Raw genomic sequence first — 16,839 nt, forward strand, 5'->3', positions numbered from 1 at the left:
GGTGATCCACCCACCTCGGCCTCCCAAAGTGCTGGGATTACACCTGTGAGCCACTACAACTGGCCCTTTGCCCATCTTTGAATGTTGAGTTTGAGGAGTTCTTTATACATTCTGGATATTAATTCCTTAGCATGTCTGTGACTAACATATTTTCTCCCATTCCATGGGTTGCCTTTTTGCTCTGTTATAGTGTCTTTTGATATGCAAAAGTTTAAAATTTTGACGATGTTCCATTTGCTTACTTTTTCTTTTGTTGCCTATGCTTTTGGTGTCATATCCAAGCAATCATTGCCAGGTCCAAAGTCATAAAACTTCCCCCATGTTCTAAGAATTTTGTAGACTTTGCTCTTTTGTTCCCCTTTACAAAGACCTCATGACTGTTAGATTATCCAAGACAAGGTGTTAAATGTACTCTTTTATAATTTTTATTCTATTTATTTATTTATTGAGACAGAGTCTCATTCTGTCTGCCAGGCTGGAGTGCAGTGGTGTGATCTTGGTTCACTACAATCTTTGCCTCCCGGGTTCAAGCCATTCTCCAGCCTCAGCCTCCTGAGTAGCTGAGATTACAAGCATGTGCCACCACTCTCGGCTAATTTTTGTATTTTTAGGAGAGACAGGGTTTCACCATGTTGATCTAGGCTGGTCTTGAACTCCTGACCTCAAGTGATTCACTTGCCTCAGCCTCCCAAAGTGCTGGGATTACAGGCATAAGCCACCGTGCCCAGCCTTAAACGTGCTCTTTTAAATTGAAAAAAGAAAATAAGCTGTGATCTAATTTGAGTAATTTTTACATATGGCATAAAGACCTGCATCTTAAGTCCCTTTCTGCTTGCTCTGAGACTTGTCCTTCCTCCATTGCGGCCTGCTTCATTCATTGTGTCCGCAATTTAGCACAAGCTCTGGAACCAGCCATATGAATTTGAGCCCCTCTTCACCATTTGCTGGCTGTGTGACTATGAGCAAATTCCTCAAACTTTCTGTGCCTCTGTTTCCTTATCTGTAAACTGGAACTGTTGATCACAGCATTTGCCTCATGGGTTTGTTGTGAGGATTCATATGCTGAAAGCCCCCCACATGGTCCCTATAGCCCCTGGAAAGTGCTCAGTGAGAGTTGGTAATTATTATTGTGCCTCCTATAACTGGGTTTTCTCTTAAACTCAGTAAACTGGACCCATCAGCCATCTTCAGTTGGAACAGCATTCTGCGCAATCCCATACACACACCTGATGCTTGCAGGAGCTCCCAGCTTGGCAGAGACCTCATTTCCATTGGGATCAGCTGTCCAGCCACACCAATGCTGCAGCTCTCTGGATGAATGCCCTCTGGCATCTCCAGTGTTGGAGGAGAGGTGGGCATGTTGAATCATGGAGGCGGACTTCCCCTTTGCTGTTCTCCTGGCAGTGAGTTAGTTCTCAAGATCTGCTTTGTTGTTTTTTGTTTTGTTTTGTTTTGTTTTTGTTCTTGTTGTTTTGTTTTGGTTTTTTTTTTTTTTTGAGATGAGGTCTCACTCTGTCGCCCAGGCTGGAGTGCAGTGGAGCAATCTTGGCTCACTGCAACCTCCACCTCCTAAGTTCAAGTGATTCTCCTGCCTCAGCCTCCCAAGTAGCTGGGACTACAGATTCCCGCCATCATGCCTGGCTTTTTTTTTTTTTTTGTATTTTTGGTAGAGATGGGGTTTCACCACGTTGGTCTCAATCTTCTGACCAGGATGGTCTCAATCTTCTGACCTCATGATCCGCCCGCCTCAGCCTCCCAAAGTGCTGGGATTACAGGCATGAGCCACTGTGCCTGGCAGATCTGGTTGTTTACAAGTGTGTATCACCACCGCCTTCTCTCTCTTTCCTGCCGCCAAGGGAAGACATGCCTGCTTCCCCATTCACCTTCCACCATGATTGTAAGCTTCCTGAGGCCTCCCCAGCCTTGCTTCCTGTACAGCCTGTGGAACTGTAGAGCCAATTAAACCTCTTTTCTTTATAAATTACCCAGTCTCAGGTAGTTCTTCACAGCAATGTCAGAATGGACTAATACATATTTATATGCTTGGAGCAGGAAGGGAGACTTCCCTGTGAGCTCAGTCAATCAGCTTAATTAGAAGTGTCACTAATTTTTTCTTTCTTCAGGTTACAAATATATTTTACCCATAATGAATCATATTTTGTGAGTTATTTGATCATTTTCTCTAATCGTGGTATCAGCCCATGTGTAGAGGTAGGGCCTTTGTGAAGATGTGAGCAGCCGTAGGCTGAGAGTAACTGAAGGCAACACAGCGTTCAGGGATTCCGCATGTGGAGGGAAGTGAGTCTAAGGAGCAACCCAAGGTGCGACAGATGGAGCTGGCCTCCACAGACCTCAGTGTCAGAGTACTGGGGTCGCCACGGGCCTACAGAGAGCTGGTATCTTTCCAGCTGGTTTTCAGACTAGGCTCAGGTACTCATGCACCCTGGATGGAAGGTGCCAGCCTCACCTCTCCATACCCCACCCAGTCCCTGCCTCGTGTGCCCTCGCCTGATTGCAAACTCATAACATCAGGCTCTCCGTGGAGAAACAGGTGTGATGGGGAGGGCTCTGAACAGCCCTGGGGATGATCACACAGCCTGTAAGAGAGAAAAAGACCAAACTTGAACGAAAGAGGTCAGGTTAGAAGAACCCGGAGAGACAACCTGGCTTCCAAAGACCCAGAGATATCACCTCCATCTATCCATCCGTCATCCCATCCACCTTCTCAGAAGTGGTCCCAGCCTGTGGAGGGAGGGCCTCATCAATCCCTGGCCATAACCCAAGGGTGGCTCCAGCCCCAGGGAAAAGTGACTGAGGAGAGCAGAATGAGTTCTGGCCTAAAAGTCAAGACTCCTGGTTCCTCCTTTTGGCTCCGCCATTAACTAACTACATGAACCAAGTCATTTGGCTTGACCTTCTGGACCTCAGTCTCCCCATCTGTAAAATGGGGAGAGTTGGACCAGGAGGTAGATGGGGCTTTCCAGTTCTAACATTATGTGGCTGAGCCTCTGGGCCCTGAGGAGACTCCTTGCTTTTAGCTCCAATATGGAGCTAGCTTGTGACTGGCCCATAGCCTCACCCAGCTCTGCTGTTCTCTTGGTCATGGGAGCAAGATGGGCTCGTCCTGGACCTTCCCTACTTATGCTCCTCTGTTACGGGCAGATCTTGCCTCGGCTCAGGATCAAGAGTGCTTATAGCTTAGGTGTGACTGGGATCCCAAGGAGCATGGGACCAGACAAGGGGACTGGGTAGAGACAGGACCTTCCCAGCACATGATGCCCATATCCTTCCCTGCAGATGACTTCTACAATGAGACTGAGGCCAAGATGTTCCTGCAGTTGTGTGACCAAACAGCCAAAGTTGTGTTGAACCAGTTCATGGAGGCCACTTAGAACTATGTCACCAACATCAACCAGAAAAATCAGGAGGAGATGGTGTGGTACCACCTCCACCCCAGCCTCTCCTCGCTTTGCTCTTTTCAGGGATCTTGGGGGCATAGGCACCACACCTCCTGGCCCCATCCCGAGCTAGAGGAATAAGGGAAGCCCCAGAGTACATGTCAAAGCAGGCTGCAAGCTCTGGGCCTCTTGGAAGGCCTAAACTATCTCCTGGCAAGAATCTCTTGCTTCTTGTCCTTTGTAAATCTCACCTCCTTGCTTTTAGGGACCCAGGCTTCCTCCCTCTCCCTCTTAGCAAATCTTGCTCCCTTAGGGAGTCAGTTGGGATGCCACAGCCCTGAAAGTCAAGTGGAACCCTTCCCCCATCCCCCAACCTTGCTGGCCCTCTTTGCAGCTGCACAAGGACATGGAGAGGTCCCAGTTCATGATTTATTTTGGCACCTGGGCCCGCCTGTTTAAGGTCACCCAGTTCCAGGACCCAGACGTGAAGTGCATGCTGAGTAAGCTACAGAACATAGAAAAGGCAGCTCTGCCCAAGGATGAACTGCAGGAGGTGATGGACAGGGCCCCTAGATCTTTAGGCACATGCTCCCTGGCCCCAGGGGTCTGCTGGGGGAGCCAGAGTGTCTGGGGCAGGAGGGAGGCAGTGGAGTGGAGGAGGGGACCGGATCAGAACTTCCTCTGGAGAAGGAGAGGAGTAGAGGTGGGAGTGCTGATCTCTCCTGGCTGGTGGGGCAAGCACTGGGGGTGGGCCCAGGGGCACGGGCCTGCCCTGGGTAACACCTGCCCTCCCAGAATGGTGAGCTTCTGGCCTACATGGAGACAACGTACAGTATGGCCCAGGTGTGCCTGAACGAGGGGCCCTGCCTGTCCCTGGAGCCTGGTGAGCACCCCAGCCCTGCTCTACCCAACCACAGAATCTCCAGCACTCAGTCCCTTCCAGGGGCCCCTCCCAGCCCCCAACCACGCTCCCTTGTTGTGGGTAGGGTGAGGGCAGAGGTGGGTGGGAGTGGGTCCCCCATGGCTCCTTTTCCGGGCATAGAACTCGAAGAAGTCATGGCCACCTCCAGGGATGAGAAGGGGCTGCTGTGGGCCTGGCAGGGCTGGCGGGATGCCGTGGGCCGCCAGATCCGCACCACCTTTGAACACTACGTGCAGCTCAGTGGTGAGCAGACGGGACACCACGGGGCTCAGAATGATGCCAAGGAAGGGGCAAAGTTGGCCGTAGGGCCCTGGAGACAGGACCCATGAGCCCTGCAGCTGAGCTCTCCAAATATTCGTAGAGCACCTATGTGCTGGGTGCTGGGAGCTTCTGAGGACACACAGGTAAAAAGACAGGCACCTGCCGTCATGCGCCTATTGTCCTGCGGGGAGATCGTCATATTCAGTAAAACCACCTGGGGTGATGTGGAATAGGAAGGGGCCGCTGAGAGAGAGAATGAGAAGAGGCTGCTGCAGACAAGGGGTCAGGGAAGGCCTCTGACATTTATCCAAGACCTGAAAGATGAGGAAAAGTTAGGGAGCAAGATGTGAAAGAAGAGCATCCTAGGCAGAGGCTTCATGCGGGAGGAGCCAGTGCTCTGGAAGATCCCATAGAAGCCCAGGTGGCCACAGCGCGAAGGATGAGGTGGGGTGAGAGGGACCACAGGGCCTTGCAGGCATGGTGGGGAGCTCGGATCATGGACTTTGCTCAGTGCCTTTCTGAAATGGACAGGCATTCTCCCCGTTTTGCCAAAGAAGACCCAGAGGGTCAGCAAGGTTGAGTGGCTTCCCTAGAAGGTGTCTGGGTCTCCTGCCAGCTAGGCCAGGGCTAAAGTTTGATACAGTGAGCTCCTAGCAAGTCCTCTCTCCTGTCCCAGGTTACAAAGACATGGGGGCCCTGTGGCGCTCCAAGTATGAGTCGGACACCCTGGAGCAAGACCTGGAGCAGCTCTTCCAGGAGCTGTGGCCGCTCTACCTGAACCTGCATGCCTACGTGCGCCGGGCCCTGCACCGCCACTACCAGCCCAAGCTCATCCCCCTAAGGGGGCCCATCCCTGCCCACCTCCTGGGTAAAAGCCCTGTTGGTGGCTGAGGTGAGGACCTATAAGGGCAGAAACTGTCCCCAGCCTCCTCTTAGCCGCTCTCCGCTTCTTCCAGGGAACATGTGGGCTCAGTCCTGGGACAACATCTTAGACTTGGTCCTGCCCTTTCCGAAGAAGACCCCCAAGGATGTCACAAAGATCATGAAAGGCCAGGTTAGTGCTTGGCCTGTCTGTCCCTGTCCTTCCCTCTCAACATCCTTGGGCAAACAGCGCAGCACCCCACACACCCCCTCTTCTCCCTCAGCACTGGAAGCCAAAGACAATGTTTGGAGAGGCTGAGAAATTCTTCACCTCCTTGGGGCTGCTGCCTGCCCCACCCAGTTTCTGGAAAAAGTCAATGCTGACGAGGCCAACCGATGGGCGAGAGGTGGAGTGTCACGCCTCCGCCTGGAACTTCTGCCACGACAATGACTTCAGGTGCTCACAGTGGCACCACACGCCCGGACCTCTCCCCTCCCTTGTCTGCCTGTCTTAGGAGTCTGGGCAGGAGAGAGCTAGGGCAGAGGACGGGGAACGCAAGCGAGAAACACAGAAGGAAAGGTGGCATGAGAGCAAAGGGCTTGGTTGCTGGTTGGATATGGGGCCTGGAGTGAGAAAGCACAACTGCCAGCCAGGTGTGTGGCTCACACCTGTAATCCTAGCACTTTGGGAGGCCAAGATGGGCAGATCATGTGAGGTCAGGAGTTCAAGAGCAGCCTGGCCAACATGGTAAAACCCTCTCTACTAAAAATACAAAAATTAGCTGGACATGGTGGCATGTGCCTGTAATCCCAGCTACCCAGGAGGCTGAGGCAGGAGAATCACTGGAACATGGGAGGTGGAGGCTGCAGCAAGCAGAGATTGTGCCACTGCTGCACTCCAGCCTGGGTGACAGAGCAAGACTCTGTCTCCCCCCCCCAAAAAAAAAGAAGAACGACTGCCAAGGCCCATCTGGCCATCTGGGCTCCAGCCTCACCACCCAATCCCTCAAGGACTCTGAATGGGGAATTCTCCATACTCCTTGATCCATGCCCTTTGCACGTAGGATAAAGCGGTGCATGGAAGTGACCATAGAAGACCTGCTCTCCACATTCCACGAGATGGGTCACATCCAGTACTTCCTGCAGTACAAGAACCTCTCCATCATCTTCTGTGCAGGCGCCAACCCAGCTTTTGAAGAGGCTGTAGGGTCTGTGATCACCCTCTCGGCCTCCTCCAAAACTATCTGCTCAACCAAGACCTGCTCAGCCTCGAGCACCAGGATTCAGGTGGTGAGTATTAAGGGCCCGGCAGGAGGGCAGCCCAAGCCTGGAGTAGCAGCTAGAGCTGGGTGGGGTCAGGGCTCTCCGGGAAAGCCATGGGAAGGAGAGCCCAGGGGTCACCTCCTAACTGCCCTCACCCTCTTCCCAGAGGATGAGATCAATTTCCTGATGAGAATTTCCCTGGAGAAGATTGCCTTCATCTCCTTCAGCTACCTGATGGACCTGTTTCGCTGGAAGGTCTTTGATGGCACCATCTGGAAGGACGTCTACAACCAGGAGTGGTGGAACCTCAGGTGGGTTGGGCATCATCTTCCACCAGATGGGCTGTAATCTTCAACGTAGGCACTGACCAGGTCTCCTATCCTCTCTAGGCTTTAGTATCGTCATCTGTGAGGCCTGTGGCCCCACCTGCTCCCTGGGTGGCTGGGAAGCTCACACAATGGTTGCAACTGGGCTTCTCCAATCACAGAACACTGACCACCAGCCAGGCCCTACCACACCTCCCTCCCTCCCTGGTGCCAGGCAGTGGGGCATGCAGGGGCCTGAGCACTTTCCTTTCTGGGGAAAGAATCCCCGTGGGAGAGAGCCAGGCCCCTAACGTGTACACATGCCTGCCTCGGGCTTAGCATCCCCAAGTGGCCATGGGAACCCATCAGCAGTTGGGCAGCATCACCCTTGAGTGAGGGACCTTGGGTTACACCTCATCACTGACCCCTGGCCATTTGATGGGATAGTAAATACCTGTGACCAGGGCTTCTCCATGTCCGCCAGGCCTCGGACTGACCAGCTTCAGTCTGCTGGTTGTAGTGTGATTTGGGGTTGCTGGGGGGCGCTGCTGGCTTTGCAACAGGCTCTTACCTTTTTTATTTGTCTTTTGAGACAGGGCTTCACTGTGCCCCTCAGGCTGGAGTGCAGTGGCACGATCACAACTCACTGTAGCTCTGACCTCCCAGGTTCAATCAATCCTCCCACCTCAGCCTCCTGAGTAGCTGGGACTACAGGTGTGCACCACCCCACCTGGCTAGTTTTTCGTAAGTTTTTTTGTAGAGATGGGGTTTGCCATGTTGCCCAGGTTTAAACTCCTGGGTTCATGCGATCTGTCTGCCTAGGCCTCCCAAAGTGCTGGGATTATAGGCATGAACCACTGTGCCCGGCCTCTTATATTTAATTTAAACATTTACAACCACCTTGCACTGTGATCATTTGAAAACACTCAGCTCACAGAAGCAGCAGTTGAAGCTCACAGAGGTCACACACAACAGTCCAAGGTCACACAGCAAACCAGCAGGTGGCAGAGCTGGGAGCTCCTCCCCTTGTCCTCTCACTCCCACCCTTGACTTCAGGAGCAGGTCTCCCTGGTGGGCTCAGCAGAGTCTTGACCTTGTGTCTCTCTAAGGTCACCCTCGCAGGCCATCTCAGGCACCTGCAGAAGGCCTCTGTCAGCCCCTGATGGGACCCAGGGGCTAAGGAGGAGGAGTGGTGACTCCTTGGGCCTTAAATAGGGCCTTGTCAACCAGAGGGAAGCTCCTGACACTCTGTTAAGCTTGGAGATGGTTCAGCGGCTCCAGTAGCCAATGACGAAGCGTTATTTTTGAGACAGGGTCTCACTCTGTTGCCCAGGCTGGAGTGCAGTGGTGCAATCCTGGCTCACTGCAGCCCTGACCTCCCAGGCTCAAGTGATACTCCCACCTCAGCACCCGAGTAGCTGGGACTACACATGTGCACCAGCATACCTGGCTCATTTTTGCATTTTTTGTAGGGAAAGGGTCTCACTTTGTTGCCCAGGCTGGTCTTGGACTCCAGGGCTCAAGCAATCCTCCCACCTCAGCCTCCCAAAGTGCTGGAAGGGATTACAGGTGTGAGCCACCACACCTGCCCTACTTCCTTCCATTTTATAGACATAATACAACAAGCCTCAGATAGGATCAGCAACTTTCCCACAGTCGCACAGCTCAGAAGGGCAAAAGCAGACCTTCAGCTTATCAGGGTGTGACTGACTAGCTCTGTGTCCTGCAGCCAGTTCCCTGATCTCCAAACCTTGGTTTCCTCATCTGCAAAATGGAAATAACAGTAGTATTGCCCCGCAGGGATATTACTCTGTTTTCTTCTCAGCACTTCTTACTAGATGAAATGACCTTATTTATTGGTCTATAATCTGTCCCCCATGGTTAGGATGCAAGCAGGGCCCTTGCCTCCCGTGCTCCCTTACTGATTCCACCCCCAGAAACCAGGACAGTGTTGAGCCAGGCATGGTTCTGAGTAGAGGAAGTGCTCAGTGTTAACTGCTATTGTTTTACTCTGATTCCCAATCCCACGTGTTTTCATTAATTTAATCAATAAAAATGCATTAGGTATCCTCTGCCTGCTAAGTCCAGTTTTGTAGACATGCAGGTGCTTTGAAAAGAAAAAGCCAGGCCAGGTGTGGTAGCTCACATCTGTAATCCCAGCTACTTGGGAGGCTGAGACAAGACAATCACTTAAACCCAGGAGGCAGAGGTTGCAGTGAGCCAAGATCGTGCCACTGAACTTCACCCTGGAAGACAAAGCAAGACTCTGTATAAAAAAAAAAAAAAAGAAAGAAAAGAAAAAGGCTCTGAAAAGCTGCCAGGCACCACCACCAAGCCCTCTGTTTTTTCCCTGCCAGGCTGAAATGCCAGGGCTTGTGCCCCCCTGTTCCTCGCTCAGAGGAAGACTTTGATCCAAGTGCCAAGTTCCACATTTCTGCCAGTGTGCCCTACATACGGTAAAGGTGTTGGCAGCACCAGTCCTAAGAGCTGAAGGGCATGGGAACTGGGCCAGGGATTTGCAGGAAGGCCCTATGTCCAAATGTCAGCCTGCACCCCTGCCCATCTCTTCCTGTTGGGTTGCACAGCCTTCTAAGGCCTCCGACCTAGAATCCTTTTAGCTTTTATATCAGGTACAGTGCCAGGGCAGAGCTGATGGGAATATTCTAGACCATCCCTGCTGTCTCTTAGGGGAGAGCAAGTCAGAGGGAGTCAAGGGTTGGGGTGACTACTGGTTCAGAAAGCTGGAGAAGGAGAACCCCCCCACACCAGAACTCTAGGGTCAGCCCAAGGCTGGGCCCTGCCCAAGGAGCCTCTGCCCAGGCAGTGACTGCTGACATGGGGCCCTCATGGCCTTTGCATGTCAGTGCTGCCTGGTCCCAAGTGGCTCTGAGTTCCCTCTCCTGGTCTCCACTCCCCAGCCTGCCTTCATGTTTTTCTACCCAGTTACTTCCTCTATCTAGCGAGGTTACTTCCAGGGTCTAGCCTCTGGTCCCTTACATGCTTCTTCCACGAAGCGCTGTGCAAAGCCTCGGGCCACATGGGTCCACCGCACCAGTGTGACATCTACAACTCCAAGATTGCCAGGAAGCTCCTGGGATGAGTGCCCTCTTCCTTCATTTGTTCTTGGCTCCCCCATCTCCCTTTTGGGAAGCCCTGCTCCAGCTCCTTCTCCTTACCTGACTACCCTTGACATCTTGAGCAGAGCTTCATTAAGCTTATATTCTAGCAGAAGTTCTTCATCATGTCAGACTGCAGTCTTTCCTACATTAAGCAGAGCCCATTTCCTCTTGTGTAGCCTTCTGTGTTCAGAGACGGTGTTTAGGCTGGGTGCAGTGGCTCACACCTGTAATCCCAGCACTCTGGGAGGCCAAGGCGGGTGGATCACCTGAGGTCAGGAGTTCGAGACCAGCCTGGCCAACATGGTGAAACCCCATCTCTACCAAAAATACAAAAATTATCCGGGTGTGGTGGTGGGTGCCTGTAATCCCAGCTATCTGGGAGGCTGAGGGGAGGAGAATTGCTTGAACCTGGGAGGTGGAGTTTGCAGTGAGCCAAAACTGCACCATTGCACTCCATCCTGGGCAACAAGAATGAAACACCATCTCAAAAAAAAAAAAAGCCAGTGCAGTGGCTGTAATCCCAGTACTTTGGAAGGCCAAGGTGGGTGGATCACAAGGTCAGGAGTTCAAGATCAGCCTGGCCAAGATGGTGAAACCCCATCTCTACTAAAAATTAAAAAAAAAAAAATAGCCAGGTGTGGTGGCAGGTGCCTGTAATCCCAGCTACTCAGGAGGCTGAAGCAGAGAATTTCTTGAACCTGGGAGGTGGAGCAGTGAGCTGAGATTGCAGCACTGCACTCCAGCCTGGACAACGGAGGGAGACTGTCTCAAAAAAAAATAGACACTGTTTAGCACCTCACACTAACATGTGCACGCACGTGCGCACGCACACACACACACACACACACACACATATGCCAGTAAACCAAACTGTCCCAGATAGGAAGCCAGCACTAGGGTTCTACCTCAGCCTTCAGCCTTACATCTGAACCCCCTTATCCTTTCCTTGCAAGGTGCTGACCTACCCTCTCAGCAGCATTTGACACACCCTTGGGTGCAGTCTGTTTCTCCCACCTCTTCTTGGAGATGTCCAAATCCAGTTCCCAGGCTGATGCAGGTTGCTTTTGCGCTGGCCTCTTGGCATGCTTCTGGGCAGCCTGTGGTCCACTTTGACCCTTCAGTCTTTTTCTAAGCACTTGGTGTTTAGCTTATTCTTTCCATGCCTACCTACGTGGCAGTGGATTTTAGTCCTGGAGCAAAGCCGGAGGGAGTAGAGGACTGAACTGAAAATGTGAAGCATTTACTACTACAGGGGCGTTCTCTGATGAGGACTCACAGCGTTTCATATTATAGTAACAGCTCTTAACTCTGCAAAGGGGACATTGTTATTTGCGTTTTAAAAATGATGAAACCAAAGGCAAGAGAGGTGGTGTCATTTTATGTCATTTATCTAGCAGGAAGCAAAGTCATGCTTTGAACCCAGAACTGACTTCAGAACACGTTATCTTTCACCCTTTTGGCCTCCATCAGTCAAAGAATACAGTCCCTGGTGAGAGGAGATCTAACTGGTTCGAAGATCAGCACTCCAACCTTGGTGATGTGGAGCTCACCAACGGACTTGATCATTTTCCTGTTGAATTTCAACAGATTTCAGTAGGTCCATTTCCCTAATTGGTCAAGGTCATCTTGAGCTTTATTCCTCTCTCCTAGAGGATTAACATTGCCACAAATTTAGTATCCTTTGCAAATTTAATAAGCATATTTTTTTATTCCACCATGCAGTTTATCTGTAACCACCAGGCCAGATGGGGTTTCAGGACTGATCCCCTGGGCTTTGCTCCTAGGGAGGGATGCACCTTGCATGACTGTTGTCTCCCTCACAGATTTACTCTCCCATCATTTCACATTGCGGGGCTTTACTCTAGCTGACTGCCCAGCTTTGAGCTTTTCTGAATGTGTTGAACGTAAGGGCACCTCTCTGCTCTTTGCATTAATATCTCTGGCTGCCTGTCGCTTATTCATTCAGCAAACATTTACTTGTCCCCTTGCAGACCAGCTGCTCTGCATCCAACAGGGGGAAATGAACCATAGGATAAATAAATTTAATAATACCAGGCAATGGAAAAGGGCTTTGGTGAACATAAAAAGAGGGTTAGGAGGTTATGCCGGGGAACCAAGGAGGGAGTTCTGTCCCCAAACGCAAGTGTGCAAGAAATAGCAGAAAGCCAGGCACAGTGGCTCACACCTATAATCCCAAAACTTTAGAAGGCCAAGATGGGAGGATCCATTGAACCCAGCATTTTGAGACCAGCCTGGGCAACATGGTTAGACCCTATCTACAAAAAAAATAAACAAAATGTAGCCAGGCATGATGGCACGCACCTGTAGTCCCAACTACTCAGGAGGCTGAGGTGGGAGGAGGAGGAAGAAGAACAAGAACAAGAAGAAGAAAAAGCAGAAGAAGAGGAAGAGGAAGGAGGAGGAGGAGGAGGAAAGAGCAGATATCTGTTTTCTTTTCTTTCTTTTTTTAAGACAGAGTCTTACTCTGTCACCCAGGCTGGAGTGCAGTGGTATAATCTTGACTCACTACAACCTCCACCTCCTAGTTCCAAATGATTCTCGTGCCTCAACCTCCAAAGTAGGCAGGATTACAGGCACACACCACCACACCTGGCAGATTTTTGTATTTTTAATAGAGACAGAGTTTCACCATGTTGGCCAGGCTGGTCTCAAACGTCTGGCCTCAAGGGATCTGCCCACCTCAGCCTCCCAAAGTGCTGGGATTACAGGTGTAAGCCACCACGCCCAGCCAAGATGTATGTTTTGTTTACATCAACTCATCTCTTTCAGCCCACCTGATTGGTAGGATGTTTGACCTCAGTCATTTTCACCACTTTCCACCCTCACTGCCCTCAAGGTACACAGGGCTCTCAGGGTCTGACATGGCACCAAAGTATATGGCCATTGAGTCATCTCTCAACATTGCTCACCAGTCCTGCGTGTCGCTGGCCAGACATCTAGTCAGGGAAAACCCTGAATTCCAGGCTTAGAACCTCACATACCATTTTCTGAGCAATGGGCAGAGGAGAGGTTTCTGAGTAAGGAGGATGTCATGACCTTTGCAGATGATGAAAGAGCAGCAGAGCAGAATATGATTTGTGGAGGGGAGAGGGGATGCGAGTGCTTGCAGGGGGAAAAGAGAAAGATTCTTGGCTGCTCTTTTGCCTAATTTATCTTAAAACTTGGTTTTTCTACTTTTAATTCTTCCTCCTAAATGTGACGGCCCTGAGCCAGGCTCTGGGCTGGTTCTGTTGGGAATGGAGGGTTGAATTGGACCTGGCTGAAGTTCTCAAAGTCCCCCAGCCTCACCCCACCAGCCGTGGTGGACCTGGCCTTGTCCATGGGGTGTGTTGTTGCCACTTTGGAGTTGACAGCTCCAGGCAGCATCCAGTCAACACCTCTGCTGCTCTCTGGTCTCATGTCCTGTCCACATGGGCTGTTGGCTGGCCTCTGGTCAAACATCTTGTCTCGCCCAGCCTGAAGGACTGTTTTTAAATGGGTAGATTCTCAGTGGTTGAAGCTTTTCCCCTACTAGATTCTTCCTCTTACCCAGAAGCCGGCATCAGGACCTCTTACCTAGAGTTAGTTGTGGTTTTTCTTCTCCAGTGGTTTCTGCCATGGCCCCACTGACTAGTTTTCCCATCTCATTCTTTCTCAGTTGTTTATTAAATGATGTGCATAAGCCTTTGCAAGCTGCAAACCCTCCTTCATCATTGTGTGACTTAGTCCTCAACATGATGAAAGGCAGGTATTCATGGTGCCCATTTTACTGATGAGGAAACCAAGGCTGAGAGAGGGTAAGTTGTCTGTGTAAGGTTATGTTGTCCATAAATAGCACTGTGAGGTCAGGTTTAAGCCTGGTAGCCCTGTTAGTCTAGTCCCCAAATCATGACCTCTGGCCTCTTGGTCCCATGTCTCTCCTGATTGGATCAAGGAACAACAAGTTGAGAAGGATCGACATCTTCCCACCACTGCCTCAGCAGGGGGCTCTGAAGCGGAGAAGCCTGGGGCTCTGGCTTCAGCACACTTCATACTCCCATTATGAGTGCAGGGGGGCTAGCATAAAGCTCAACCACCTGCATCCAAGGACTGGCTGAGCCGTGAGACACAGCTGACATTTGTGCAGCACTGCAGGTGGTGTTCGAGCACCTCCCACACTCACGATGTTTCTAATCCTCCCAAACCCTCTGAGACCAGAAAGGAGTGAAGAGCTGCCACTATCTACCGACACTGAGCACCTCACAGGAAGCAGTGTCTCAGGACTTTATGCCTATTTGAGTCCAGGAGAATAATTATAATCACAGTAGTGCCAGTACTACAAGTAATCACCATCATCATCAGTAGTTAACATGGATTGCCTGCATGCAATGTACCCAGCACCATGCTTATTTAATCATCACAAGGCCCTTCAAAGCAGATACCATTATCATCTCCATTTCATGGTGATGGAAACTGAGGCTCAGAAAGGTTATTGCCCAAGACCCCACAGCTACTAAATGACAGAGCTGAAATTCAAACCCAGATTAGTCTTCTTTCAAACTTGTGATCGTATCTACTATGCCAAGCTCTGTGGGAAAATTCTGACTGGCCAAGCACTGGGGCCAGGATTGGGTGCACTGGGGGTCTCAGCAGCACCAACTGATGCCCCCACACAGCCTCACAGCTGCACTCACTCCCCCAGGGATAATCTAAAGCTGGGCTCAAGCAAGCCCTGGCCAGAGGTCCTAGAGATGCTGACTGGGGAGTCCAAGGTGTCTACAAAGGCCTTCATAACCTATTTCAAACCCCTACTGAACTGGCTGGTGACTGAGAATGTACAGCAAGGGGACATCCTAGGCTGGCCAGACTTCAGCTGTTCCTTTGAAGATTTCATCATCTTACCCTGGTCCCAGCTCCGGGCTAGCCCCAGGCCCCGCTTTAACCTCCCCTGTCCTACCACCTATCCCCACCCAGCCTTAACCTCTGGCTCATTCATGACCTGGATTGAACCAGCACAGCACTGCTGCTGTGTGACCCTGTCTGTACCAGACCTGATGTAGCTTCGGCCAAGACCACTGCCCATACCCCCACCCCTGGCTCAGTTGCTTCCTTGCACACTGTCCAGCTAGGCTGCCAGGCTGGCATCTGAGCAAAGGGTCAGCATCTTGCCTCTGGTCCCTTACATGCAGGGTCATGTAGTCCAAGCCGTGCCCATCTCCTCCTCCTCTCCCTTCTACTTTTCTCTCTCACCCACCTTCAAGGGCCATGCCCTCACTTATGGCTTGGAAGGTAGGTGCCTGAGGCTGAGGGAGAGGGCCAGTGGCAATCACATCTCCTCTGACAGCCACAGGGGACCCCAGAGCTCCCTCTCCAGTTCCACCTACCCTATGAGACTCCCATGTCTTCCACAGAAAAAAAAACACAGAAAAAGTGACATTTTTGAGTCTGAAGCTGGACACCAACAAGGCTAATTTGGGTACTGGGTGCTGGTCCTGAGCTTTGTCATGTCCCTGGTGGTGCTGTGGCTGGCCTACAGGCTGCATTTCCTGGAAAAACAGTCACTGGTCCAAGACACTGAGATCTTCAGCCCACTGCCCAACGCCTACTTCCTGGGCATAGCCATGGAGCCCTGCCAGGCTGCTAAAAGACAGTGGATGCTGCTGGGCCTCTGCCTTGTTCTGATGCTGTGCTCAATCAGCCTGGCCATCTGGATTTTCACAGCACAGCAGGCAGCCTCCATGGATAAGAGCTGAATGGTGGAGCTGGGACTAGACACCAGTGAGACTGGTGAGGCTGAGGGGCAGGAGAAGGGAGGCTGAGCCAGAGAGAATTGGGAGGCACATGATGGGACAGCCTGCATGCATATTGCCCAATTATAATTGGGTTCAGCCATGGCAGATCTGGGTACATGTGACATTGTAATTGAGTGTTTGAAAACTCATGTATGGGAGGCCATGTGCACAAACAACTGGCTCTATGTGATTTTATGTGTGTCCTGGGTTTCAGGCAAACCTCCTTCCCCAGGGGGCTCAGGACCTATAATTTTATTGACCCAGTGGCTGTGTCCCTATAAACCAGCCTGCCACCAAGTCATGCCCAGAACTGGTTCTGCACACAGCCTTGTTTTCTTCAGTAGCCTGGCTACAGGGCTGCAGTGCCCAAGGAGTCTCTGCTCTGGTTAGAAAAAGGACTCTGCTTCAGCCCACTTATAAAATGTACTCAAGTAGAACAGGACATTCCTTTATGAATCACCAGTGCCCAGTTTATGGGCACTGTGCTTTTACACTGACCAGCACATCTTTCCGCTGATCCTCAGGCCAGCAACATAATCTAGCCCCCAAAAGCTCTTTGTTGACCAGTCAAGATGCAAGTAGCCTCACAAACTGCCCCACGGCTCTCCCTGCCCCAGCCCAAGCCCTTTCAAATGGAGACAGTGGGTTGCTGGGCACTGAGCCAGGCTTGATTAATGATTGGCTTCTTTAATATTTAAACAAAGCTCATCTCCAGCCACTCTGCTCTGGAGATGGCCTTGTTCAACACACACACACCTGCTGCCTGGCCCGTTGCCCTGGGGAGCAAGCACAGAGCAAACAGCACCTTTTCAGGCTCAATGGGGGATGGGAAGGACAGGAAGGAGAGAACTGTAGGAGACTATTTGGGAAATTAGTGCTCTAGAAACAAGCCTGGGGAAAGAACAAGAAGGCCTCTGCCTCTGCCTCTCCTAGTTCATT

The 16,839-nt window shown here is 51.3% G+C and overlaps 1 protein-coding gene across 1 annotated transcript; it reads left to right on the forward strand.

The window, feature by feature from the left end:
- Positions 1–3,122: 3,122 nt before the first annotated feature.
- LOC100408518 (angiotensin-converting enzyme-like protein Ace3) lies at positions 3,123–15,880 on the forward strand. Its single transcript, XM_035297937.2, is given in 16 exon segments — positions 3,123–3,434; positions 3,793–3,951; positions 4,194–4,281; positions 4,441–4,563; positions 5,258–5,449; positions 5,538–5,635; positions 5,727–5,899; positions 6,507–6,676; positions 6,679–6,729; positions 6,872–7,016; positions 9,368–9,466; positions 9,954–10,112; positions 14,811–15,003; positions 15,530–15,584; positions 15,587–15,824; positions 15,826–15,880. Coding segments are annotated over 16 exon segments (2,160 nt in total). The 5' UTR covers positions 3,123–3,272.
- The last annotated feature ends 959 nt before the right edge of the window (positions 15,881–16,839 follow it).

This window comes from Callithrix jacchus, chromosome 5, assembly GCF_049354715.1.
Source record: "Callithrix jacchus isolate 240 chromosome 5, calJac240_pri, whole genome shotgun sequence".
NCBI lineage: Eukaryota > Metazoa > Chordata > Mammalia > Primates > Cebidae > Callithrix > Callithrix jacchus.